Here is a 25102-nt window from a genome sequence, read left to right as displayed (position 1 = left end):
GAAAGCAGCCTTTGGGGTGCATCTCCTGGGGACATAGGCTCACACGGGACTCACAGCAGCTGTGAGAGGCATGTTCTAGGGGGGTCCCAACACAGGCTTGGGGTAGGAGGATCTGGGCTAAGGACCCAGGCCTCCCGACTCCTGGGCTCTGCTAACTGCTGGTGCTATAATAATGGCAACAGTGACAAGTTTTCTCCTAGGCCCTGGGTGCCTCCACTTCATCGTGTCCCCTTAATGGCCCTACATGAGCAAGGTCATTCCTCTTTATGGCTAAGGCTACTTGGGGCCTCAGTTATCAGCTGTACCTGCCACCCCACAACGTGGCAGAGGCTTTTCTGAGGGCCTGGGTCCCCTCCCTGGACTTTGGTTCCCAGGGACAAGGGTGAGCGAGCCTTAAGACATACCAACCTCCTGACCTCACGAGGAGGTGGATCTGATCCACTTGGCACTGCGTAAGAGATGACAGTGAGGCCATTCTCTGGAGAACAGAGGCCCATTGGCAGTGCTGGCCCCTCAGTCAGACCTACCTTCTGGGGTAGGGGCCCCCAAGACCACCCCTGTTCCTCTGGGTACCAGCCTGGCCCCCACTCCCAGAGAACCTTGCATAGTGTTAACTCCGATTAACTCAAGGAGTTCTGGTTGTCCTTGCAGGCAGGGACCATGGTTATTTCAGCTTAAAAATGCTACTCTCAGAGGGCCTAGGGGGAGGTGAGCAGTTGATAAGGTCCCCATGCTATCTGGTGGGAGGAGGGTCTCAAAGCTCTGGGACAAAGTGGGTCAGAGGATACTGCCTGGTGTCCCTGTGGCAAAGCTGTGGAAATTTCAGAGCAAAAGGCCTGTGCAGGGCCTCTGTGGCAGAAGCTCTTGGTGTCCATAGCCTACAGTCTCTGCCCTTCACTCGCTTAGTTTGGCATTTAAGAAATAAAGTGTACCCCAAATGGAGGGTGGACAGTTTCCTCCAGGAATTTCCCCCTTGTGCCTTGTATGAGAGCTCTTCTCTGGAACGCCCACACGTTCTGTCGCACTAGGTTTGGATCCTAGCCCCACCACTTCTAGTTGAGGGAGCCTGGGCGAGGTACTTCTAACTATGTCTCAGTTTCCTCATCTGGAAGGTGGGAAGGACAAGTCTCCTCCCGTGGCATGGCCAGAAGCATTAAAAGGCCAGCAGAAGGTTGCCAAGCAGAGCTGCCCATGCCTTGGTGTGGCTGTGCGTGAGAGGGAGGCTGGCACACTCACTTTAGCACATTCCAGGGCTCTCCTGGGGGAACACGCCATAGCGTGTGGTGATCCTGAGAGGACAGATTACAACGCCAACAGTCCCTGCATCTGCTGTGATTCACTCCACTAAGTGACTCCAAGCACGTGGCTTAGCTGTTCTCTACCTCAGCTTTTCTGCCCTAGCAATGCAACACAAAGCACTGAACCGCACGTTCTGCAGTGAGGATTAAATGTGTGAATGGGGGCCAGCGAGACAGCTCAGTGGACTACGTGCTTGCTTAGACAAGTGCAGGGACTGGGGTTTGATCCCTGGCCCCACATGCCATGCTGGCTCTGACCCTGGGTGTGCTGAGCTGGCCACCGAGACTGGGCATGCTGGTGCACACCTGTAATCCCAGCGCTGGGGAGGCAGAAAACAGGAGGATCACCATGAGTCCGAGCTGCGTAGGGAGACCCTGTACCAAATACATTAGAAAAAAAAGAGTGTATAGACAAAAGTAGTAATTCTGTATTTAAAAAAAAATGTATCTGTGACTAAATTAACAGGAACCATTTAACTATCTCATTTGTTTACACAAATCTACATTCAAAAAGCCATCTCTGGATCTTGTCACTGGGAAGAGGAGTTAAGAGTTCAGGGCTGTCAGCGTTCTGGTATCTCATTTTTTCTTTTCTTGGCAGCTCAAACGTATTTTCTGAGCAGCTATTATGTGCTGGGTCTGGGAGGGGTCGGGGGAGGGCATCAAGGTGTCTCCCAGAGCTCTCAGTGGGTGGGAGCCACAGAGAGCCACATGTTGCTATGGGAACACTTGCTGACTTGGCCGGCAAAGATGCTGTGTATGGAAAGAAGGCTCAGGTGGGTGGGAAGGCCACGCTGTCCCTGAAGATGGGAGGACAGATTTGTGTGATGACCTATAGGTTGGTATTGTAGTTAATTATGTCCCTTCAAAACAGACAGGCTGAACCCAGTCAACTTGAAGAGTCCCAAAAGAACCCTCTTCCACTAAGAAATCAAGATGGCAGAACTCTACGGGGAACTGAGGAAAGTGGATTAATACAAGTGTGCTGTGAAAAGACACCATCATGACAGGGTTCTTTCAACATGGGTTCAGTGAAATGAATGAAACCCATCTTATCCAAGAAATAGACAGTGGATTTGACTGACTCTTTTCTTCTTTCTTTGCTTTTCTTTCTTCTTCCCCTCCCCTCCCCTTCCCTTCTCCGTCCTTCCTTCCTTCCTTCTTTCCTTCCTTTATGTATTTAGTATAGGTTCTATAGGGTCTCACTATACAGATTGGACTGGTAGTGATCCTCCTGTTTTCAGCCTCCCAAGCACTGGGATTACAGGCACACACCCACCACGCACAGTCTCAATCCCCGTCTCAGCATGCCCCGTGGGCAGGGCTAGCACAGTATGCCAGGGATCAAACCCTGGCCCCTGCACCCTGCCTAAGCAGGTGCTTTAGTCCGCTTTTTTTCCGTTTTGATTAGTTTGAATATGACCTCATGGAATGCTAACTTTAATTTTATAATGTCCAAGAAAACAAAAACAAAAAAGACAGGATGAACCAGTGTCTCTCAATGTTGTCTAATGTGGACCCAAGGTCTTTTTAAAAATTTTTTTATTTATTTATTTACGTGTGTGTGTGTGTGTGTGTGTGTGTGTGTGTGTGTGTGTGTGTGTGTCCAGCTCAGCCCACCAGGGGGCAGGGCTGGCTGGCATGTGGTGCTGGGGGATTGAACCGCGGTCACTGTGTTTTGCTAAGCTTGTTCTAAGTAGGTGCTTTAGACCACTGAGCCATCTCACCAGCCCGGACCCAAGGTCTTTACAAGGACATCTTCTCTCCAGTGGTTCTGTAGATTGAACCCAAGGCCTTTGCACTGAGCTACATTCCCAGCCCGTTTTTTATTTTGAAACATAGGGTCTTGCTATGTTTTCAGGTTCTATGCAAACTTGTCATCCTCCTGCCTTAGCCTCTGAGATTGCTGGAATTACTGGTGGGTTCCACCACACCTGGCTCAGAGATTATCAAGTTAAAACAGTGCCATTAGTGTGCCTCCCTAATATGTTTTGCTTTGTTTTGTTCTTGAGGCAAGGTCTGTGTAGTCCACCCTGGTCTTGAACTCATTGTGATTTTCCTGCGTCAGCCTCCAAGTGCTGGCCTGGTTGTGGCCCTGATCTGGTATGACTGGAGTCCTTGCAGGAAGGGGAGACATGGATGTGGACACAGAGAGAAGGCCGTGTGAAGACAAAGGCAGAGCGGCCTCACAAGATTATGGGAGTTAAAGTGAGACTCAGCCGGGATGGTATAGTACCTGTAGTGGGCAGGCAGGTCACAGTGTCTCATGACCAAGAGAGTGTGGCTCCTAAGGGACACAGAACAATGTGAGGCTGTCTATGGCCGGGAAGGCCTGTGTGAGGGGTGGCATTAGCCTGAGTTCTCGCAGAGCTAGACATTCTCCAGAGGCAGGAGATCTGTAGCAAAAGCATTCCTGGGGGTAGGAAGAGTCAGTGCGAAGGCCTGAGGTGAGCTCAAGAGGAAAGCAGCAGCAAAAGGCCAGCAAAGCAGGGGGCAGGAGGCTCGGCCCAGAAGTTTAGGCCAACAATGTGGTGAGCCACTGCATGGATCACAGTGTGCTCAGTGAGGGCTGGGGAGACAGCTCAGTGGCACAATGCCTGCATGGCAAGCGCAAGGTCTTGAGTTTCAGTTCCAATACCAAAAAACAAAAACAAAAACAAAAACTCTAAAATGAACCCCCAAACCAAAAAAGTGCTCAGTGAACCGAGAGCCTTTGTCATTAATCCTGGGGATGCAGGAAGCCACTGGAGCTGTAAGCTGAGGCGCAAATGGGATGGATCTAGGTTTCAGAATCCCCTCTGGCTCTCAGTGAGGGTCCTGAGCTGGATTCTCGGTGTAGGCTCACAGCATGTGTGCCTGTCACCCTCTCTAGGGACCCAGTATTTCTGTCTCCTGATTGCTCTCTCCCTCCAAGCTCTATGTTACCCTCAAATTAGAAAGGCCCCATCCAGGTCATGAAAGAAGATGTTAGAAAGAACAGCTGGGTGTTGTGGTGTACACCTGTGATCTCAACATTTGGGAGGCAGAGGTAGGAGGATTGCTGTGAGTTTGAGGCCAGTTTGGGGCCACACAACCAAACTGAACTACATACATAGTGAGAGCCTGTCTCAAAAAACTAAACAAAAAAACAACTCAAAACCGAACAACTAAAACCAGGAAGGAGTTGGGCAGGAACCTCCTTACCCCCAACATAACAAAAACATTGGACCTGGCTTCTTGGGCTCTCATCTAAGCTCTATCTTTTACCAGTTGTGAGCCCCTGGGCCTCAGTTGGTCCCACAAACCTGGCAAGCTCTTTAGCCAAGGTCCAGATACGAACAACCTTCTGACCTACGGCACAAAGTTCTCACTGACTCTTGACTGCCCAGCACCCCCACCAACCCACTGGAGCACTAGCTCCCTGCATCCCCCACGTGCCCTCCTCTCTGCCTTACAGTTACCGTCTCAGGGAGTGAGCGAGGCACCCTACTCTTGGTCCAGAGCCCCCTGGCTTGGCCTCACTGCGTACCCAGCACTTACTTCTTGGGGTCAGTGAAGGGCAGTGGTCGTGGCGGGGGCTCGTCCATCCTCTTCCACCCTGCTGGGTGCTTATTGCGCACAGGCTGCTTGGAGAAGAAGGACTTGGGGACGGAGGTGGAGAGCTGGAAAGGGCCGGACTGGGCCAGCTGGGAGGGCCGAGGAGTCTCTGCGCTGGCCATTTTGTAAACCTGAGCAGGGTAGCCAGCCCGGGAGCCCATGTCACTGCAAAGACCAAGCAAAAGCAAGTTCATTCCTGTAAGACAGTCACAGACACACTACTGCTGCAGATAGTTCCAGCAAGATGGCAGGTGACACGGGGCAGTGCAGACTCCTGGCACCCCTGGCACCTTGGGGGTCTCTGTGGGAGTCTGAAAAGTCACCCTTCCCTTGGTGCAACCTATGTAGCTGAAGGTGGGTCCCACCTCCCACCTGTGTCTAGAAAAAGCCATGGGGACAGCTGGCTCTTTCCAAATGGCACACCATGTTGGAGTTACTCCACATTGAACAGAGCAGCGAAGGAAATCCGGATAGGAGCAAGAGTGACAGAAAACAGAAAAGTGACAGCAGAAGGACAAACGTAAATTAAATGCCAATTCTTACAGTAAAAGGGAACCATTCAAGCTAACCAAAAGGCTGAGGCTTTTAGACTGGAGTTAGAGAGCAACTGTAAATGATTTTTACAATACAGCAGTATTTACTCATAGGCCATGGTTCTGGAGCCCCTGAAGTGCGCATCCCTGGGAGTGGACTTTATCACACCAAGGTCTAGAAGGCTTCCCCTCTCAGGAAGGTCCCTCCTCGGCTTTCTCACTGCTGGGACGAATACTGGGCACAGACAAATGAAAGGCAATACAGTGTGCGGTGTAAGAGTGCATGCCTGTGATCCCAACACTCAGGAGGCTGAGGCAGGAGGATCGTCAGGAGTTTGAAGCCAAACGGGGCTGCATGGTGAGTTTAAGGCCAGCCTGAACTATATCGCAAGACAGTGTCCCACAGCACTTAAATAAAGAGTGCGGGGAATACAGTCCCCAAGGTCACTCCCACGATCTACTCAGACACACTGGGAAGAGCGCTCTGCTGACCTCCTAGGTGTATCTCAAGCCCATCATGCTGGCCGCAAGAATGAACATCAGATGAAAAATAAAAGGAACTATGATGTGTTATACACATGGCCCAGCTCCCCACAATGAACGTAATCACTATCTACTAGGAACTGGTACCAATAAAACCATTTAAAAGGAGGCAATGGCATCTGAGCTGAGAAGTAAAGGACGACCCACATTTGCCTAAAGTCGGCATCTCGCTATGTAGTTCAGCCTGGTCTGGAACTCACTGCGTAGTATACAGGCTTGGCCTCAAATTTTCAGGGATTCTCCTGCCTCAGTTTTCTAAGCTAATATTGTTTATAATAAGAAAATCTGGGTCGGGGAGATGGCTCAGTGGAATAAGCGCTTCCCTGGAAAGTGCAAGGGCCTGAGTTCAATCCCCAGTTCCGCAAAAAAAAAAAAAAAAAAAAAAAAAGAAAATCTGAGAAGTAAAAGAATTACGATTATATGCACGAATCAACTCCTTATGAGGAATGGTCATTACATATTACAAACACATACTAATAAAATAAATTTATAAAAAGAAAAGCCATGGCTGGGGAGATAGCTCAGCATTCTAACCACCTGCCTGGCAAGCGCGAGGATCCAGGATTGATCTCCAGTATGATATGCCATGTCGGCCCCACACCAAGCTGGCCACTGAAACTGGGCATGGTGGAGCATGCCTATAATCCTAGTGCTGGGAGGCTGAAACAGGAGGATCACTATGAGTCTGAGCTGTATAGCAAGACCCTGTACCAAATAAATCAATAAAAAAAGAAAGAAAGAAAGAAAGAAAGAAAGAAAGAAAGAAAGAAAGAAAGAAAGAAAATCCAGGCATGGTAGTGAGGACAGAGGCTGAGGCAGGGGGGTTTACTGCAAGTTTGAGGACAGTCTAGGCTACATAGTGAGTTCAAGGACAGCCTAGAATAATGAGATCCTGTCTGAGAACGAACAACCTCCGCAACCCCAAAATAAAACAAATAAGAAAAATAAAAAGAGAAAATTTGGAATAACCATAGTAACTTTTTTCCCTAGAACTGAGGATTGAGCCCAGAGCCCATGCATGTTGGGTAAATGTTCTACCCTTGAGCTATACTGCCCGTCCAGGCCTTTTCTGTTTTGATAGTTACCTTTTTTTTTTTTTTTTTTTTTTTTTTGCAGAACAGGGGACTGAACTCAGGCCCCTGTGCTTGCCAGGGAAGCACTTATTATAATGAGCCATTTCCCCGGCTCCCTTTTCTGTTTTGAGACAGGATCTTACTACACAGCCCAGGCTGGGCATGAAGATGTAATCCTCCTACTTCAGTCTCTTGGGTGCTAGGATTACAGGCAGGCACCAACAACACATTGCTCACCCAAGACCTTAGCAATTCTTAAGGGAAAAGAAAAGGGGGAAAAAAAAATAAAAGCAAGCAAGCAAATAAATAAATAGATAATCAGTGCAGTCACAAAGTAAGGGTTAAGTGGTTCTGTGAAAGTAACTTCAGATGTCTCTGCTGGATTATACTATAAAAATGCTTTTTCTATTTTTGGCAATGGTCAAACTATTTCAAAGAACTGGGTTGGTACATGTCCGGAGAAGCACCTCTGGAGGAGTGCACATCACCCTCTGAAAGAAGTGATGGTGACATGCACATGCTCGATGTCAAATTAAATGATATAAATGACCCTAGGTAAAAGGGAAGTGGCCACCTGACACTTCAGTCCTGCTCTTACAGGCAAACATGGTCTATTCTTTCTTCTTTTTTAAAATTTCTTTTTTGGTATTAGAGACTGAACTTAGGGCCTTAGTATGCGGATACATCATCAGCCCCTTTTAATTTTCATTTTGAGACAAGGTCTTGCTAAATCACTAAGTTAGCTGGGCTGAGCTTGAATTTACAACCCTCTTGCTTCAGCTTTCCCAGGTGCTGAAACTACCACAATGTGACATGCATGGCACCATGCTCAGCTGACCTGAACCCTATGTCTGTCTATAGTACACATTCTTCCTCCTCCTCTTCAAGACAGGGTCTTACTATGTAAGTCAGGCTAGCCTCACTGTGTAGTCCAGATTGGCCTTCAACTTGTGATCCGCCTGCCACAGCCTCCCCAATGCTGGGATTACAGGCACATGTCACTATGCCTGGCTTTGGTATGTATCTCTTTGTCAACAGGTAGGTTCAGCTTTCCTGAGCTGAAAAAAATTTTTTTTAAATGGCAGAGAGACAAATAAACGCACTGTCTTTGCCAGCTAGCTCCTTCCACTGCCCTCTGGAGACCAGGTGGCTCCCTCTTTAGCTACTGGGACAAACACTGTTGGCTGTCACATGAATCCCCTCAACCCTGTAAGTGAAGGCTGCTTTCTCTCCTCCTTTGCCTGAGGATAGCAACTTGACACCCAGCTCCGGGGGCAAGCCCTCTAAGGATAGCCTGTGACTTATGGCTGGCTAATGAGACCTCGCTGTGCGTGCAGGAGGGAACTTGTGCTGAGTGATTTCTGGGGAAGAATTCCTCATGAAAAGAAACAGAGCAGGGGGTAGCTCAGTGGGGGTCTGGGTGGGATCCTCAGCAGTGCTAAAACACAACTTCCCATGACACAAATGAAAAATACTTGCAGAAAGTATCACCTCCTATTACATTGCTCATGTGTCTTAGAAGCTCAATGAGGAGTCATTTTGAGACCCTGAGGGGCCAGCCTAGAGGCCACAGGAAAAGGGACAAAAACTGAAAAAAGGGCTGGGATGCAGCTCAGTGGTGGAGCACTTGCTCAGGACATGCAAGGCCCTGGGTTCTATCCCAGCACTACAAAAGACAGATTAAAAAAACAACCAACCAACCAACCAGGGAAAGACTGGAGTCAATACGTGATCTAATACCAGGGTCCTGTCCCATCCTGGGACTCTGTAGTCTGAGTATCAAAGCTCAGTGTCGGGTAAGTGCGCTTTAGCGCTGTTGCATGGCATGGTGGCCACGTCAGTAATAATTATAATGTGTATTTCAAAACTGCTCAAAGAATTGATCTTTAATATTCTTAGCACAAAGAAGGTAATTTAGTGAAGTGACAGATGCATTGATTGGAATGAATCTTTCCATAGTACATCCATAGATGAAAACATGCAGTACTCTACAAATACGTGCACTTACTTACTAATTAAAATAAATGTAAAGGGCCACATAGTGAGTTCAAGGCCAGCTGAACTATACAGAGAAACTCTGTCTCAGAAAAGCCCTCAAAAAAAAAAAAAAAAAAAAAAAAAAAAAAAAAAAGAAATTTCCTTCAGTTGAGCGGAGATCCTGTTATTTACAGCAGAACACATGCCCCTGACTGGCCCTAATTTCAGTCCCTACTAACACAGCAGGTCGATGAGTAACAATATGTTCCCCTGAATGTGCCCTGCACGCTGACCCAGTCTCCGAGGGGTACCCCTTCCCACACACCCCAGGGATCACAAGTCACGGCAGGTGCAGGGTGTGCTTTGTCATTTCTCAGCAGCACCGGGGAAGGTGTGCTGCTTGGGGAGGAGCCCTGGGCCCGTCATCCAGGCAACAGCGAGCCTTCTTGGGCTGGGGTATAGCTCAGTGACACTGCTTGCTAAGCTTGCATGAGGCCCTGGGTTCTGTCCACAACACTGTAAAGAACTTGTCAAAACAGTAAAGCCTCTTTCTTTCTCAAGTGTCAGTGTGGCCATGTGTCCTCCCTAGGCAGTGTGGTGTGGCAGAGGATGACTGCCTCAGAAACAAGGCAGCAAAGCCACAGCTTCCACCCACGATCACGTGGGCGGAGTGCTCAGCACAGGGCCGGGATGTGCTTGAGGGCTGCAGGCACCCAGATGTGGCATCTCCAGGGGCCAACACCCCAGCTCTGGGCTCAGGTGCGTGGTGGAGGGTGGTAGCCTGCTCTGCATTGCCACCCCACCTTCAAGCTCGGAGGCCTTGAGTTCATCTGTTTTATGCTGAAGGGGCCAAATTTTGTTGGAATAAACATTTTGTGGCTTGCAAAGAAAAGACAAAAGCCATAGGATGGGCAGAGAAATCCTGCCAGCCTGGTCCAGCAAGCTGGCCCTGGGAGCTCTGCAGGGTGCTGATGGCGGACCAGGTTAGCAAGAGGCACATGGGAGTGAGCTGTGTCTGCCCTTGGGAGGAAGCACAGCAAGGGCACAGGTGGCACTGACAGCGCTGACTGCTTTCAGACCTTGTTCCGAAGCATCTCACGGACATCACCTCATCCAGTCACCCTGCAACCCCTGAAACCAGAACTACTACCACTGTTTCAGGTGGGGAAACTGAGGCCCCAGGAGGCCAAATAACTTGCCATGAGTGACACAGTTGCTAGGAGGTGAAGCCAGGATAAACCTATGCAGTCTGGTTCAATGTTTTTAACTACCAGACATGTGCATAGAGACAATAATTATAATGGCAAATTCACAGTGAAGGAAAAGAAAACCTAGCAGCTGTTCGTATTTCCGAGCCCTAGCTCTGTCGCAGCCATGTGCTAAGTCCTTTAAATGCATGGGCCTGGTTCAGCTTTGCAACCTTAGACCCTGGCTCCTACTGTTATCCTACCTCACAGAGGGGAAAGTGAACCTCAGATGAGAAGGGAGCCTGGCAGCGGGGCACAGCGGGACCCGCCAGTGCCCACTCCATGCTGCGGTACGGCCCCTGGGGCCCTCAGCACCTGGCTTCAGCTGCTGCACACCTCCTGCTGTTCTCCCGAGGTCTGCCATGGGCTCCAGAGCCAGCTCTGTCCCTGTGGATGATCACGGTCTAGCACTCATGGAGTGGCCATGTGGCAGCCCAAAGCTGAGGAGCAAGAGGGGCAGGTCTTCTGGGAGCGGAAGAGGGGACCTGGTACAGACTCAAAGGGGCCCTAACCCAACCACTGCTCCCCACCTCCAGCAAGTGGCACCTGCTGGGATCCTCACAGAGGCCTCCTTGCATCCTCCCCAGGACGAGCGCGAGTCATTGCACATTACCTCAGGATTCTCTGGGGTTTCAGCTCACCCAGGGACAGTGCCAGAGCTTCCCAAAGGGCCCCACACCACCTGTCCCGTCTATGTCCTAAGCTCCTCCACTCCTCTGTCACATGGAAACTGTTTCTCAAACATTTCTACCCCAGGGCCTTTGCACTGCCTCCCTCTGAGACCACACAGATTTCTCTCTGGCTCTCTCTTTGAACTGTATAGTCTGAGTTCTTTTTGCCAAGCTGACAGTGACTGTGTAGGTCTGTCATGTGTGACTCTGGCTTCCTAACTACCACAGCAGGGTAAGCCCCCATGGATCCCAGGGTCTCCAGATTACCCTTCTGGGATGTGCCCCCAGGTGGTGTCCTGGCAACAGCTGGCACAGACTGGGCAAGCAAGGCCACATGCTTCCTGCTTGCTGGCACCGCCCAGCTGTGTGGGAGCCACGTGGTGCAGACATTCTTATTGCCCCTCAACAGCCCTGACAAATTGCTCTGGAAACCAGAAGGCAGTAGGGCTTGCTGCCTCGGGAGAGGGTGGGGCCAGGTGGCTGCCTGCCTGGCATCACTCAGCCCTTGTGGTGCCCACAGCAGGAACCGGCGCCTGGCCTTGTGCCTGGCAGTTGAGCTCCCATGACGAATGTCTGGGGGGAGTGTGTGCAAAGCCACTGAAGTCATCGATGGGCACAAGCTGCTACAGGCTGCAGTGGCTCCTGTGGCCAGGGCCGGAGCCCAGGGAAGGGAGGGAGTTCCCCACTTAGGCATGGCAGGGCCCATCCCTTTCCCGGCTGACTGGATTTTGCCCTCCATTCTTCTCCCCTCTGCTTTCCAAATAGTCCATCTCTCCCAGAGAATCCCACTGTTATTCCTTAAAAAACAAAAGTCAAGTTATGTACAGGCTCACACACCTCCTGTGGCTCCCATGTACGTCAGAATTAAATCCTAGCATCCTAGCACCATGGGCACAGGCCTACCAGAACTGGGCTCCTGCCCAGTGGGCCAATCTGATCTCTGCCACTCTCCCCCTTGCCACCTGCCCCAAGTGCTCTGGCCAGCTGCTTCTGGAGCAAGGCACATGAGTTCACCTCAGGACCCTGGCATTTGCTGTTGCAGCTGCCAGGGCCACTCCCATGCTTCCTACAGTGCATGGTGCCCCCTCCCAAGGGCCTTCCCAGACCCCCACTCTGTTCTGCTCCATTTTTCTCCCACCTGGCATATCACACGGTGGCTCAGTTGTCTGTCTGTCTGGTTCTCTCTGAAGGATACGGTCAGCTCTACAAGGGAGGGACTTTCTTCTGTGAAGGGCTGTCCCCTCCTCTTCCCACAAGAATCTTGAGCCCTCTGTGAGCAGCAGCCCCAACACCCAGCATCCGGCCTGGAGTCTCACAGCTTGCTGGCTCAGTCCCAGCCCCGCGGCTCCCTCCCTCCTCCCATCCTGGCGATGCTGCCTGACACAGGCGCAGCTGCTCTGTGCTGTTCTGGGCTGCATCCTTCGCTCTCAGCTCTTGGACTTGGCCCCTTCCTTGAGACTTCACCGTCTGTCTCGCCCCCAACACCATCTTTCAAAATGCAAATCTGGCCAGGCATGGTGATGCATGCCTGTAATCTCAGCACTCAGGGAGACTGAGGCAGGATCCTAAGTTCGAGGGTCTTAGTGAGACCCTGTCTCCAAAAAACTAAGGGCTAGAAATGTAGCTTAGTGTAAAGGCTCTGGGACCAATCCCCAGTATTGCAAAATAAAACAAACAAAATACCCCAACCACGACAACAACAACAACAACAACAACAACAAAAAACCCACCAAAAAAAAAAAAATACCAATCTGCCTGTGTTGTCACCCTCTCAGCTGAAATCATGCCTGCTATCCTCTGCTAAAAGATCAAGACCAAACTCCATGGCGCAGCCCGTAAGCTGAGTACTCTGGCCCCTGCTGACCTCCTCGACCTCCCACCAGCTGCCCCCTTAGTCTCTATAGGGGAGCAAAGGGGCTGCACTCAGTGACCTCAGGGCACTACCCTCTTCCCTGCCTCAGGGCCTTTGTACTCCCCACCTCCCTCCTAAGTAGATCCTCTACACATCCCATCTTGCCTTTTTAGTTTTAACTGTAAATGGCTGAAGTTGGGGATGTAGCTCATAGGTAGAGCACAAGCTTAGCAAGTGTAAGGCTATGGGATCCATTCCTGAGTGTGTGCATACACACACACACACACACACACACACACACACACACACACACACAGTATAAGCTAGCCTACATATAGTGAAGTGTACAAAATATACATTCATAGTTTAACAAACTTTCCCAATGCAAACACCCACACAATTGTGCCCTAGGTCAAGAGAACCTGACCGGTATTCCTGTACCCTCACCCCCTTTACCTGTTCCCTCCTCTACATTCCCTTCCTCTGTGGAAGAGGTGCGCCTCCTTGGGGACACCACCCCTGCCCCTCTGTCTAGCACCTTATCCACTTGTGGAGCCCTGGCTCTCCTCTGAGGCTGTCCCCAGTATAGTGCTTTCATAACTATGCTCAGTATTTGCATGTTGTCTCCCCTGGGATTGGCAATGTCATGACCTCCAGGGCCTGTCCACTCAATGCCAGCACCAAGCAGAGGGCCTGAACATAACGGGCATTTGGGCATGAATAAACACCAATACCAGCTGTGGAGCTGTGGAGGTAGAGCCAGGGCAGTCAGTGCGTGCCCACACCTGGCCTGTTCAGACAAAGGCCTCTGCCTTCGGTGCTGAGATCGGGCAGCAGGGTGGCATTCCAGTTGGCTGAGGGCTGGGCAGCAACAGGCAGAGCCCAGGTCTGGCACTAGGCAAGTGCTCAATGACGTTCTCCTCTAAGGTTCGACAACTGGGGGGACCAGCAGGGTGAGGTGGGTGACAGACTGTGGGATCTGCTACTGTCTGTCTGGAATGCATTCTTCCCTTTGCCCCTGGCCAGCTCAGACGCTGCTCTAGAAGCCCCTCCTTTGGGCCCTTCACCCCAGTGCCTCCCTACATCTCAGTCCTGGCCCCTTCCCAACCCAGCTGAGCCTCCTCAAGCAGTCACTGCCTGGAAATGGGTCTGTCTCCCCCACTGGACCTGGAGCTCTGAGGACAGGTCCATGTTTCCCTCAGTCATTGCTGCACCTCCAGCACTGTCTGTAGCAGGATCTTGTTCTGCAGAGTCTGTTGGAGGACCCTGTTCTGTGAACTTTTTTTGAGACTGGGTCTGGGCCCATAGCCCAGGCTGGCCTTGAATTCATGTTGATCCTCCTGCTTCAGCCTCCTAGGTCCATGCACTACTATGCCCGCCTACCCTCTTTTCTTCTGTGTGTGCATGTACAGGCCTGTGTGTCTGTTACTACAGACTGAACCCAGGGACACCACTCTACCACTGAGCTATAGCACCAGCTCTTTTTTTTTAAAATGTAAACTTTGTTTTACAAAATACCTTTTTTTTTTTTTTTTTGGTGTATTTAAGACAGGGTCTACAGGGTCTCACTATGTAGATCGGACATCTAGTGATCCACTTGTGTTCAGCCTTCCAAGAGCTGGGATTAGAGGCATGCGCCACCAGCCAGTCTCAATCCTGCCTTAGCACGCCCCGGGGCGGGGGCGGGGCCAGTACAGCATTGGAGGGGGAATAGAACCCTGGCTGCTGCATAATCCACAACTCTTAAAATTAGTTGCCTGCCAGGCACTCATTCAGAATTTAGTGATCCTTTGGAGCTACAGGGAGAAGAGATCACACGCTCAAAGAAAAACTACTGGGGGCTGGGGAGATGGCTCAGTAGAATAAGCACTTTCCTGGCAATGCAAGGGCCTGAGTTCAACCCCAGGTTCTGCCAAAGAAAAGAAAAAAAAAAAAAAAAAAAAAAAAGCTTTTTGGAGGGCAACTTTTTTGCTAAATTGCCCAGGCTGGTCTACAACTTAACTACCCTCCTCTCTTAGCCTTCCAACTACTTGGTTTACTGGTAGTATGTCATCATGCCTGGCAGGTCCTATTTATTGTGCTGCAGTTTAAATACCTCCCCATTCTCTGGTTCTAATGACAGCCAGGTTTGAGGTGCACTGCCAGGTACTGCTGAGAGCTCACTTAATCCCCAGCACATCCCCAAGGGAGGTGTGTGATCTATCCCTTCACGGATCAGGAAACTGAGGCCTAGAGAGGCCCAGTTGCAGGTCCAGGGCCACACAGCCAAGGCTGGCAGAAGGAGGGCTTGAACCCAGGAGGGCTGACACTGGAGTCCATACTTTTATCCATCAAGACTATGGTTTTTAACTATATAATAGTTTCCTCTGGGTCGTAGTTACATACTGACTATGGCAGGTGTCATTTCAACTAGTTGATTCTTCTATTGAATAGTTGATATAAGTGTCATTTTTAATATTTCCTCTTATATTATCTTAAAAAATTAATGATAAATATGCCATTTTTTATAATCTATTTAATTAACAGACTGGTAAACGGTTAAACCAACTATTTTACTTCTTTACTTGTTCAAGGCGGTATCTGTAAAATCAGGGGATGGGTTGGAAAAGCTTTTTCCTAAAACTCATTAAAGCAAACATGTATCCATTTCAGATAAAACATTTCCCTCCCAGCACCAACCAAATCACCTCCAGCACCCCATTTTGGGAAATACTGTTCCACACTAAAGCCTGGTTGCCTAGGAGAAAACTTCAGGAAGCAGCTCTAATGAGTAGATAAGAATGATTTGCAATTAGCATCAATTGTCTGTATGCAAATTAAAGCTCCTAAGCACAGGGCCCTTTTTGCAGCACACCCCCCATTTGACTCCCTCCACTTGAGTTCAGCAAATCCTTCCCTCAGAAGAACAGGGTAGTTCTGTGCCCACCCTCTGCCCTTCACCCTCTATTCCTGCCACTACTTCCTTTTCTGCAGTCGGTGTTGAACCCCACCCTTACCCTGGCTCACTGACATAACACAGGACTGTGCCCAGAACTGGCCCACCATGACTGAGGCTGGAGACCCCTTGGTGGGCAGAGGTCCACCCTTAGCTGTTTCAGTGATTACGCCATTATCGCCTGTGGGGAGGGCTGGGCTCTCCTCCGAATTCACTATTATTTCTCCTCAGTTTCCAGCAACAACTTTGCAAGAAATATGAGTGAAATGAATGAGTCAGTGAGTAGAGGAATAAAGCTGTTCAAAGCAGCCTTCGAATTTGCAAAATTGAGAACTTAGGTATAGTGGCACACACCTCTAATTCCAGCACTCTGGGAGGCTGAGGCAGGAGCATAGCAAGTTCAGCCCAGTCTGAACAACTTGGGGAGAATTTGTTTTTATTTTATATTTTTATTTTTTAGGCAGAACCAGGGATTGAACTCAGATCCTTGTGCTTGCCAGTGAAGCGCTTATTCCACTGAGCCATCTCCCCGGCCCCGAGAATTTGTTTTTAAACGACAAATAAACACACACAAACAAATGGCTGTGGCTATAGTTTAGTGTAAAGGCCCTGAGTTCAACTGCCAGTACCACAGAGTCTAACTTACTCAGTTTCTCTCTGTGCCTGTCTCTCTACCTCTGCTCTTTTCTTGGGCACTGGATCGGGCCCGGGGCTGGCACCGACACACTGACATGGAGAACTGCAGTGGGTTTCTAATCTGTTGAAGAGCCTCTGGTAGGGCAGGAAATCTTTCAACTTCAGATTGCTCAGTATCCAGACCAGACCAAAGTGAAGGGCAGAAAGCTATGAGTTGCTCTGGAAATCACCCTTTCTTTTTTATTTTTTTATGTATTCGGTACAGGGTCTCACTATGCAGCTCTGACTCATAGTGATCCTCCTGTTTCAGCCTTCCCAGAGCTAGGATTACAAGTGTGCATCATCACACCTGGACTCAGTGGCTGGCTCAGCATGTCCAGGGTCGGGGTTCATGCAGTATGTAGTGCCAGGGACTGAACCCCGGTCGCTGTGATTGTCTAAGCAGGCACTTAGTCGGCTGAGGGGTTCTGGTCAAGCAGGGCTGATGCTGCTGCCTAAAGGCTCATGACTAGTGCCAGCGGTTTGGGTACTGAGGCCTCTGAGGGACTGGTGACTAGTGAAGGTACTAGAATGCCCATGGGCTGAGAAGATCTTTGCCCTGGGGATCTTAGGTTCAGGCTGGCCCCGGGAAGCAGCATAGCATTCCCGCCTGGGGCCACACACCTCTGAGCGCCTCTGGATGAGACAGAAACCTGTGGCTGCAGATTCATTTTTCTACCTCAACGTTTTTCTGGGTGGCAGGTCACTGGTCCAAGCAGGCTTGGCTCTGCCTGCTCCTCTGCTAGTGATTCCCAAAGTGCACTTCTGGGACCAGTGGTGTCAGAATCTACTAGAAAAGGTTAAAAATGTGTCTTCTTGGTTCCCAGCTTGACTCACTGAATTAGAAACCTGAGTGGGGCCCAGCAGTGTGTGGATGGAGCCCGACCAGGAGCTGCTTGCTGACCACTGCTCTACACTACAGTGGCAGGAAGGATAAACCGGGGTCTCCTAGGCTTCCTTCTAGCTGGGATCCATTACCTGCTGCAGGCAGTCCTGGGAAAATGCTGCTGTAAGAATTATTTTCTGGGGCTGGTGAGATGGCTCAGTGGTCTACAGCATCTGGGGGGATGCACAGATGTGGCGTCCCTCTCCTGCCCTTGTCCCCCTGTAGACGTGACAGCCATCCTGAAGCCAGAGACACACGAGCCAGAGTGGGAAAGATGATGGAGCAGGAGTCCACAGGGACAGCCTCACGAGGCCCCCTGAGCTGCTGCACCCACCTGGCTCTGTCCTCTCTGGAGCCCAACGTCGGGGACTGGTAACTCCTATTTGTTTAAGTCACAGCCTAATGTACTCCTAACAGATAATTTGGTAATCCCTAGAAAGCGTAAGAACCACTGGTCTCAGCAGAAGAAGAAAACAGAAAACAGGGTCAGAGCGGAGACAGATGAAGACAGACACAGCCAGGGCTTCTTCTCTCTCTATCCCTGGTCTTCAAAGGTGGATGGGCAGCAGGGAGTGGTCCACAAGCCTTACACTGCTATAAACCAACTCAAATAACTGAGTGCACATACACACATGCTTCTGGGGAGGGGCCCTACCACCTGGAAGGAAGAAGGTGGCCAAGAGCCTCTGAAGGCCCTGGACTTGGTGTGGAGCCTTACCTGGGCTGCCTCGGCAGGTCCCGGCTGCCCCCTGCCAGACCAGTAGGGGTGCTGGAGCCTGAGGAGTACAGCTTTGGTCGATAGCCCTTGCTCTGTCCGGCAACCACAGGGGCTGGGGAGACCTCCCGCCGCCTGTCTGTGTGGTGGGGCCTCCCAGCAGCCTCGCGTCCCCCACCACAAAGGCCGATGCTTCCTGGGGGCTTGTGAGACTTGGCAGGCCTAGGCGCCTTGGCCAGGGACATGCAGCTGGGGCTGGAGGTGTAGAGGGTGGTGTCAATGCCGCTGTCGCTGGAGCCGCCCTTGGAGAGGGGGTCCTGCTCTGGCTCCAGGGGGTCCAGAGGGTCGAACCAGCGGTCATCACTGTGGCTGCTGGAGGCGTTGCTGGAGAGGGTATTGCTGCTGGAATGGCTCGAGTACTGAGGTTCACCCTGGAAGGCAGAGAGGTGTGTCACCCAGACTCCAGGGGAGGCACCCATCCCCTCCTCCCTCTGCCCTCAGGTGAACCCAGTGACCACAAAGCTTCACATCCTGCCCCCTGAGTTCTGGCCTAGTCTCCTTGGGCAAGTGATGCAGCCCCTCTCTCTATCTTACTTTCTGAGACTATAAATCGAGGCTCTATGTGATTATATATCCCCGCTTCCTGGGGTTGCTTGGAGGAACAAATAATACCTGGCTAAAGTGTTTCCCACTTCTAACTTCAACCAATCTAAAACTGAGCTCCAGGCCCTCCTTCCCACCCACCTTAGCCTCTAGCTCTGGATAATGGCTGCACCCTTTCACACCTCCAGCAGCCCCACCCTAGAACCTACGAAAACAGGGCCTCCTTAGCTCAGGGATCATGCCCAGTGCCACAGCAAACCCCACCTCCGGCATCTGGGATCCCCGCCTAGGGCCGGCCACTGACTCCTCCTGGCCTCCAGCCTAGTCCTGTCCGCCACGGCCTCCTTCTACCCCACTGCAGCAGCCTGCTCCCTACCCACCTCTCATGACTTGTGCCCCACGTGCGAGCCTCCGTGTTAGGTCATGAGCCTTTCCTGCTCAAGACTCTCCCGCCGCTCCACCTCACCTGGGAAATGAGAGCTCTCACCAAAGCACAGGCCTTGATTGCCTGGCCCCTGCGCTGGCCTCTAACGTCATCTCGCGCCCTGGCCACACTGGTTCCCTTGCTGACCGCTGAGCGCGCCAGGCACGCTCCTGCCTAGGGCCTTTGCATGTCTCATTCCTTCTGCTTGCAATGCTCTTCCCATAGATCTTTTCCCAGACCACCTCTTACTCCATTCAAGTTCTGGCTTCACGGTCACCTCCTCAAAAAGCTTTGCTGACAATGTTACTGTAAAGCAGCAAGGCTAGTCACTCTTTTCCTTTAACTGTGCTTTGTTTTTCTTCTATAGCAAGGATCTGTTTTCTTTTTTTTTAAATTTTTTTTTTGAGACAGGGTCATGATAAGTAGTTTAGGCTGACCCTGAGCTTACCATGTAACCCAGGCTGGCCTCAAACTTGTAGTACCGCTCCTGCCTAAGCCTCCCAAGTGCTGGGATTACACTCATGTGGCACCACATGCAGCTCAGGATTGGTTCTTTTTTTTTAAAATTTTATTTATTTATGTGTGTGTGTGTGTGGCCAGCTCAGCCCACCAGGGGGCGGGGCGGGCTGGCATGTGGTGCTGGGGATTGAACCTCAGTCCCTGTGCTTTGCTAAGCTTGTTCTAAGTAGGTGCTTTAGACCACTGAGCCATCTCACCAGCCCTCAGGATGGGTTCTTAACGCTATAAACCATTTCTGTTTATCTGCTTGCTGCTTGTTGCCCCTGCTGGGGTGTCAGCTTTCTGAGGAAGGAGCTAGTCTGTCCTCTTCAGTGCAGTGGTCCCAATGCCCTGCACACTGTGTGTGTCTGATGCCTATTGACTGAACAGATACAGACTGCCAAGGGCTCAGCTGAACAGCTCCGCCTCGACACTGGGACTACATTTCCCGCCAGCCTTGCGAGGATGGAGTCCTGCCCACTGCAATGTAAGTGGAAGTGGCTTGTGCTATTCTAAGCCTGGACTAAAAATTCCTCCCACTTGATCCTTTCTGCTTCCTACCCTTCCCAAGCAGGGGCCCAGCAGAGGTTGGGCGGCGCTAGGGGATAGCAAAGCCCTAGAGGGAGTGTACCGGGATGCTGAGTCACCCTGTGGCCAGCAGCTGCTCCCTGAACACCTCATTACACTGTGTGTGGGAGGGCCTGGGGCCAGCATTACAGTCACTGAGATCCAGGGGCTGCAAGCAGAGCAGTTCATCCACTGGGCTGATGGACTGATGCAGTAACAAGGAAGTTGTGACTGGCAATTTGCTGGAGATGACCCTGATGGTGGGGGCCACAGCCGGGCGGCTCTAAGCACAGACCCGTGTGCAGCAAGCAGGGTGTTCTGGCCACACCCAAGAAGAGCAACCGGGCCCTGCTGCATCACCTGGAGGCCAGGCTCCCAGGGTGGGGAGGGATGGGGCCAGCCCAGACTCACTTTGGAATGCCTGTTGGGGGAATCTTTGCCTGCTGCATCCTGCCTGGGGATGTGCTTGCTCCCACTGCTTCCAGTCATGGCCGAGAGCCGGGCCTGGGCGGGCACATGCCACAGAGGTTCTGCAGGAAAACAGGAAAAATGGGTGGTTAGGGTGATGCAGGCTACATCCAAAGAAGAGTCCCGCCCCTCTGCCAGCCAGTATGCACCTCTGGCTGGACCCAATCAACCCGTGCCTTGCGCCACAACACTCAGTGGCAGAGGATGGCTATTTAACTCACACAGGGGCCACACAGCAGTCCCCTCATCATCCTGAAAGGGGTGGAGACATTTTCATCCTTAGTGGCCATTTGGATTTTCTCTTTTGTAATTTACTTGTTTATCTACTTTCCTCATTTTTCTATAGGGTTGACTTTTCTTTTTCTTATTGGTCTGAAGTTTTTCACGTATGTAAGTTGGTCAGATATATAGCTTTTCAAAGGTGGAAGCACTAGAGATCAAACTCAGAGCCTTTATACTGACCTACATCCCCAGTAAAATAAAAAAAGTCATTAACTTGCCCAGGCTGGGCTTGGACTTGTGATCCTCCTGCTTCAGCCTCTCAGAGTGCTTCGAAGTTACTTCATTACTAACAGTGCACAATATTGTATCTCACGAATGGGTGTTAATTATTTGCTAGTTTCCTACAGATGGATATGTAGGTTATCTTTGATTTTACCTTACAATCCTGTTGCCCTGGCCTTTCTTTACTCCCAGCTTTGAGTGAGTGTAGGTCACGCCTGGGGCAGAGCTGTGCAAGGTGAATTAATGCTTCAAAGGTGAACAGGTTTAACACTGTGAGGCTGCTGTGGTGTAAACTGGTCTACACTCCCCATGCAAGGCAACGTGCCTGAATGGAGCCCGTATCTGCCTTGAAACATTGGCTAGCTGGGTGCCGCGGCAATGTTGTAATCCCAACATTGGGAGGCTGATGTAGGAGGATTAAAAGTTCAAGCCCAGTGTCAGCAACTTAGCAAAATGCAGTCTCAAAAACAAAAAAAGGGTCGGGGATAGATATAGCTCAACGTAAAGACCCTGGGCTCAATTCCCAGGACTCAAGGGGTGGTGGTAGGGAAAAGAAATACCCCAACACATTTCGTTAACATCTAGAAAAACTACATTACACTAACCAAGTTTCTAAACCTAGGTGGTCTAACCTCAAGGCCCATATTCTGAATCTTTATGACAGTCAAAATTATCACAGTAATAATTATTGATAAGCACATGTTCTGAGTCAGGCATTACTCTTTCTGTTGCATGTATTATCTTGGCATATAATGTGAATAATATCATAAAGTGGATGTTGGTACCATTCCTAAAAGAGAAGCAGAACATTAAGACTCAGAGCAGTTAAGTAACTAGTCCAAGGTCACATAGAAAGGACCAGGCAGGAAGTGGAGTGGAAGTCAGTTTGGTGTCAGCCCCTTTGCCCTCAAGCCTTGCACCCTCCTGGGTGTTCCTACTGACAACCTAGACAATGACAGAGGGCAAGCACACAAGAAGCAGTGGTTCTCACTTTCCTAATGATGTGCTGCGGGCTGGGCACCGTCTCACTGATCCCCAAACAGCCTTAGAAGGAGAGACTGAGGGTTCGCAAGATGCGAGAACATGAGGTCACGGTGAGGGCCCACCAGGCCTGTGGGACCTTGGGCTCACGGCCACAAGACCACTCCCCACAGTGCAGCACGGAGGTTCTTGGCCTCTGCCCTAGGGACTGGCAGGGTACTCAGGACGACTACCACAAGACAGGCTGGCAGGACCCAGGGGAGCAGTTGACACCCACCACTTCCTTGGTGTAGTCTGCCTTCTGGAGCACCCCACATGCCCAGAAGGGGCTTTTGCCCTGGGAGGCAGCCAGACCACACCGGGAGTCACACTTCTACAGAGCCAGGCAGGGACAGCTTTAAGTGACTATTCCTACGATGTCTCTGGCCTGCCCAGTCTGTGGGCAGAGGATGGGCTGCCTCACTCAGCCACCTCCCTTTGCGGCCAGAACCAGATTCCTTATGGTTCCTGCACCTGCCTGCCTCTCCTGCTTGTCTGATGACTGGTCCATCTTTACAGCTGCTCAGGCCCATCCTGACTCCTCTCTTACATCCATATCTAGGCATTAGGAAATGTGCCCAACATTGCCTTCAGAATACTGTACACCCAGGACCACCTATCTCTTTCTTCCCTGTCCCTACCTGGTCCTGGTTCCAGACTACCAGCAGGAAGCTGCACTCAAAGGCACCTGTGAACCTGAGTATGCTCCTCACCCCTCTCTGCTCATAAGACTGAACCCTGTGGCTCTGGCCCATTATGAGTGAAGTCACAGTCTCAAGGCCCCATGTGCCGGCCCTTCTCCCTAGCCCCATGGCAAGGCTTCTTCACTGGTCCTCCACACTCCAGCTTCAGGGCCTGGGGACAGCTCTTCCTCCCCTTGGAATGTCCTCCTCCCAGATGACCTCTCTGCCTTCTTCCAGCCCCTCCAGGAGACTGATTTGCTCAAAGCTCCCCAAACCCCATCCATCCCTCTCACCACTGTGTTTGTTCCCACTCTATAGTCCACCCTGACAGCTACTGTTCTGTCACCACTGTCCCCGGCTTATTGTCCATCTTTCCCACCAGATCCTCAGCCCCAGGAAGGCAGGCAATGGGGCTGTCTGGCTGTCTCTGGCACCTGGGCTGGCAGTGCCATTAATGATACACAGGATGAGTAGATGAAGGGCCAGGTTCCTTCCCATCTTGGCCACCCCAGTGTCCCCTTGTCCCTGGCTCTACCTTTGGCAGGTCCTGGTTCCCGGCCCTCCACTAGTTGTGCAGTAGCCTTCAGGCCTGCATGCTGTACACTATATGCTTGGTGGACAAAAGCACAAAAGATGCCAGGCATACACAAGCTGAAGACTTGGGGATATTTGCCTGCTTTGTCCACACTCCCTTGGGAGGAGGCTGGGTGGTGTCTCTGGCTAGCAAGGTTTAGTTCAGGAGGTGTCCTAAAGCCCTACACACTTCACTTCAAATCCCAGTTATGGCAGAGACTTTAGACAAGTGACAAGTTTTCTCTTGTCACCTCCCTCACCTCTACAATGGGGCAGTCACATGCTTTCTGTAGCGCTGCGATGGTGACTCAGGTGGGAGGCATGTGGCATACCTGGACAACAGCTACACAAAACCAACTGCTGGTGTCATGGCTGCTTATCTCTGGGCTGTATGAAGCCTGTGGCTGCTGTGTGCTCTGGTGTGTGATCCTCACTGGCTCTCACCACTGACTGGACCCACCCGGTCCCTAGGTTTGGAACACCCCGGGTCTCCTGATGATCTCTGCAGATTCCCCTGGTGTGTGTGTGTGTGTGTGTGGACAGGGAAGGTGTTAGCTAACCTATTGCAAGGTCCTGGGGAGGTGAGAGGGAGTGGACGGAGGAGAAGGGAAGGTCAGTAGTGAGCTGTCTCTGACACCTATTTCTGACCCACGGTGAAGGATGGAAAAATTCCTCCCATCTTACACTTTGGTGTAATAAAGCAGATAAGCGACACTTTTCTCTTTTACTGAACTGACTGGGGAAAAAGAAAAAAGATCCAAAGCTCTGTCTTGGAGCCAAGCTCACAGATGTGCAGCAGCGCCAGGCAAGGGCAGCCCGCTGAGGAGGGCCTGGGAGACAGGAGGTTACCTGCTGGCCTTCAGCTGAACCTTTACACCTGGTTTAAGAGAGTCACAGGTGCCAAGAATTCCCCTGGGGCCTGCAACCTTGTTATCCCACGGACTGGGGAGCTACGGAGGTGGGCCTGGCTGCTCACCCCTACCAGCTACCCCCAGATCCTCCAACTTCCCCTACGAGGCTATCTCCAACTCTTTTTTTTTTTTTTGGAACCGGGGATTGAACTCAAGTCCTTGTGTTTGCCAAGCAAGCGCTTATTCTACTGAGCTATCTCCCCGGCCCCCTACAACTCTTTTTTTGTAAGTTAATGCTGTAGCACTTTTGTTTTTTTCCCTTTTGAACCCACGTCAAACATTCATTTGGAGGCTCTCAGACCTCAAAAGGCCCAAAAGTTTGTAATGCTTTTAAAGTATCTAGCTGGGGCTGGGGAGATAGCTCGGTGGTCTAAGCACCTGCCTCGCAAATGCAAGGACCTGAGTTTAATCCCCAGTACATGTGCTGGCTCCAGAATTGTGGGCCCTGAAACTGGTGTGGTGGCACATGCCTGTAATCCCAGTGCTGGAGAGGCTGAGACAGCTGGTACTACAAATCCCAGCTGTGCAGCGAGACCCTGTACAAAAAAAACTTCTCTGGAAAGCACACAAAAATAAGTTCAATCAAAAAAAAAAAAAAAAAAAAAAAAAAAATCTAATGGGGCATGGTGATAAGAGGACTATCATCCCAGCACCCTGGAAGGCTGGGGCAGGAAGATGGCAAGTTTGAAACCAGCTGGGGCAAGTTAGCAACTTAGTGAGACACTGTCTCAAAAAACAAAAACACAAAACAAAACAAAAGAAAAAAAAGGCCAGGTACAGTGGTACTTGCCTGTTATCTCAACAGTTGGGATGGTGAGACAGGAGGATTGCCATGCAGTCAAAGCCAGCCTAGGCTACACAGTGAGTCTC

The 25102-nt window shown here is 50.9% G+C and overlaps 1 protein-coding gene across 3 annotated transcripts in view; it reads right to left on the bottom strand.

Moving 5' to 3' along the window:
* Nucleotides 1-25102, bottom strand: part of Sipa1l3 (signal induced proliferation associated 1 like 3) — a 116602-nt gene that overhangs the window by 32769 nt on the left and 58731 nt on the right. For 2 of the 3 annotated variants that reach the window (XM_004636768.2, XM_023721475.1), the window contains exons 12-14: nt 20485-20603; nt 17985-18412; nt 4818-5039 (exon numbers count right to left, since the gene is read on the bottom strand). In XM_004636768.2, the coding sequence (XP_004636825.1) occupies nt 4818-5039; nt 17985-18412; nt 20485-20603 (769 nt within the window). The remainder of the gene's footprint in view (nt 1-4817; nt 5040-17984; nt 18413-20484; nt 20604-25102) is intronic. The other variant, XM_023721477.1, reaches the window with a different exon arrangement.

This window comes from Octodon degus, unplaced genomic scaffold (assembly GCF_000260255.1).
Source record: "Octodon degus isolate 3935 unplaced genomic scaffold, OctDeg1.0 scaffold00083, whole genome shotgun sequence".
NCBI lineage: Eukaryota > Metazoa > Chordata > Mammalia > Rodentia > Octodontidae > Octodon > Octodon degus.
The sequence above is the reverse complement of the archived record's forward strand: the minus strand, read 5'-3'. Positions and strand labels throughout refer to the sequence as shown.